The sequence below is a fragment of the Cladosporium halotolerans genome, assembly GCF_011745625.1.
Source record: "Cladosporium halotolerans strain TM138-S3 chromosome Unknown Sca289, whole genome shotgun sequence".
Classification (NCBI taxonomy): Eukaryota; Fungi; Ascomycota; class Dothideomycetes; order Cladosporiales; family Cladosporiaceae; genus Cladosporium; species Cladosporium halotolerans.
The window spans coordinates 1-3013 of NW_027191734.1; the positions used below are offsets into that span (position 1 = coordinate 1).

General features: G+C 51.1%; 1 protein-coding gene across 1 annotated transcript; it reads left to right on the top strand.

Annotated features, from left to right (window-relative positions):
- Positions 1-311: 311 nt before the first annotated feature.
- Positions 312-2858, top strand: WHR41_09608 (uncharacterized protein; the record flags this gene model as incomplete). Its single annotated transcript, XM_069378211.1, has 2 exons — positions 312-1505; positions 1776-2858. 2 exons carry the CDS (start codon positions 312-314, stop codon positions 2856-2858), a joined length of 2277 nt encoding a protein of 758 aa, XP_069224784.1.
- Positions 2859-3013: the final 155 nt, after the last annotated feature.

Genomic DNA, 3013 nt, shown 5'->3' on the forward strand with positions numbered 1-3013 from the left:
CAGTGATGTTGTTGGGTCGGTTCTTATTGGTGCGGTGCTGGTTTGGTTGGTGCTGGCTGGTGCTGGTTCGACTTGATCTGTAAGTGGTTGGTAGTGGTTGTAGCATCTATAACCAACCGGTTAACCATTACCCAATCAGGCAAGTGCCTTGTTGTGGTGTACCGTGCGGTGAATGGTGGATTAAGCGAGTTTGGCAGACAAAGTGGGGGGCTGCGCGTCGTTCTGACGCGCTTTGGTGCAGATCTCGTGTCCGGCTTGTTTGTCCTCGTCACCACAGCGACGAAACCAACATCCATACATCGACTTATGCTATGGACGCATTCTTGAACGCATTTAAGACAGCAGAAGCTAAGGTGCATCTCGATCCTACCAATCCACTATCGGCGCAACAGGCGGAGCCGTTCAAGATCAATGGCATCGAATACCGGCGCAAGGCCAACATTGCGAAAGAAGCAAAAGCGCGCGAGCGCGTGAAGAGCTCGAGAGTCTATGACCATGGCGAGGTCATCGTTGCGGTAGCGACTCGCAAGGAACACTTTTATTGCTACCTGTGCGAACGCACGATGAAGCAGTGTATACGATCATTCCATGGGACCTCGTCGGCACGAGAACATCTTGAGCAGGCGCACAAGATCGGGAAAGACGGTCAGCCTGTCGAAGAGGGCAACCATAGTATCTTGAAGTGCCAACAACACGCTGAGCTCGTTCATGTTGCACATTTCAAGCGATTCAAAGAGCAGCTTATCATGTGGATTATTCACTGCCACATTGCCTTGTCAATGCTGGAGAACGCCTTTTTCAGGGACCTTTTGATGCTCATGAATACTAGTCTCGCTAAACTACTACCCTACGCGAGATCCACTCTGCGAAAGTGGATATTTGCTGATTTCGAAGAGCGCAAGAAGATCGTTCAGGCCGAGCTCTCTTCTGCTGTCAGCAGCATTCACATATCATTCGACATCTGGACGTCCCCAAATTTCTTCTCCATCATCGCTGTGTACTCGCACTTTGTGGACAGGCATGGTAAAAGACAGCGTCGCTTGCTTGCCTTTCGAAGGATCACAGGCAAGCACACAGGCGAAAACATCGCGGCCGTGCTGATTGAGGTTGTTAAGGGTTGGAACATAACGGCGAAGCGTGTTGGGTGGTTCATGAGCGACAACGCCAAGAACAACGACACCGCTGTGGATATCGCCCTACAAACGCTGTGCCCTTATCTCAGTGTTCATCAACGCAGGGCTAGACGTCTCCGATGCTTTGGACATACCTGCAATCTAATAGCAAGAGCAGTGTTGCTTGGCAAAGGTGCGGGCAAAACCTTGGGTGAGCTCGAGCTAAAAGCGCGCAAGGGCGCTTTTGACGCCGTAGACAAGGTCTGGCGTGCTTTCGGTGGCCTGGGTCGACTACACAACATCATACGGTACATCCGAGCCTCACCCATGCGCCGCGAGGAGTTCAGCAACGTTAAAGGTCGCAAGCAATGGTCTGAGTTCGATGATCTCGAGGTAAGCTGTAATTCATTTACCAGGCTTGAATTGGGCATTTTCCTTGTCATTCCCGAAGCTACTACAGGCACCGATTGTGAACTCCCACTAGCGCGAGTTCGACCTCCGACACTGTCACATTCCGTGCGACTCTGCCCCGTTGAGGCTTCGTAGTGCCGCGGTTTGCAGACTCTATCATGTCATACCTTTTCCGAAATGTTGTCTCCGACACGAGAGCTTTGAAGGATACGAAGACATCACTGGGCTCTACTGACATCGACCATCTCGAAGCTCATTGCCGATAACACGACACGCTGGACCTCGTTTTTCGAGGCTTTAAAACGAGCATTGAACCTAAGAGATCGCATTGAACGGTTCTGTAAAAATCACAAGCCTGTGAAGGGCGAATGTGGTCTGAAAGACGATCTACTAAGCCGTAACCACTGGCATCAAATTGAGCGAACGCACGATGTGCTGACCTATTTCAACGTGGCTCTGCTATATGGCGAAGGCCACAACGGCTATCTCAATCAGTGGTACCGTATGCTCCATTGGCTCATCAATGAGATCACTGTGATACAGGACGACCTGGCAACCGACGCCGCTTCCGACAGCTCTTTCGAGTATCTACGGCGAAACCTCGACCAGGCTCACGACAAAGCACTCAAGTACTTTCGGCTCTGCGATGATGCGCCCATCTACTTTGCCTCCGTCCTTTTGGATCCGTCTGTCAAACAACGCTTCTTTCAGAAGTTGTGGCCAGATTGGAGCAGAAGTGATAGCATAGGCCAGCAATACTACCGTGATGTCAACAGATGGTCACGAGAGCTTTGGGAGCAGGAGTACAAAGTCGATGCTACGCAGGAAATCATGTCTTCTGTCCCGGCCAAGAGGTCATACGAGGACAGCATTAGCGATAGGATGTTCGAATTTATGAACGGCAATGCGGACATGGGGCTTCAGGTATCACAGGAAGCTGAAGACGAGCTCCAGCAATATCTTGGTACTGATCCGGTGCCTTTTGTCGCGCAGTGCGGCTATGACAACCCGAAGATCAAGGTCTTCGATTCTTTGCAGTGGTGGTTCGAGCGACGCCAACAATATCCTGCACTCTCGAGGCTGGCTTTCGACTGCTGCGCAATACCACTGATGAGCGACGATTGCGAGCGCGCATTCAGCTCCGCGCGGGACCTTATCACCTACCGTCGTAACAGCCTCAAATGCGATCTGATTGAGGTCCTCGAGCTCGTGCGACAATGGTTGGGAACACCGGCACCGCGGCGTATGAAGAACAAGGATGATATCGATGTTGATGTCAGTCCATTTGATGCGCAGGAGGCTATCGAGGCTGACTACTACGACGCGCAGGCATGATGGACAGTCTTAATATGATTTTCTCAATATTTTGACATAATTTTCCTGATTCGGTCATGGTTCACCATCTGGTCAAATGGTTCTTACATGTCGAGTTGCCGGTTGGTGTCGGTTTGACCACAGAACCAGCACCAACCGAACCAATAACAGCACTG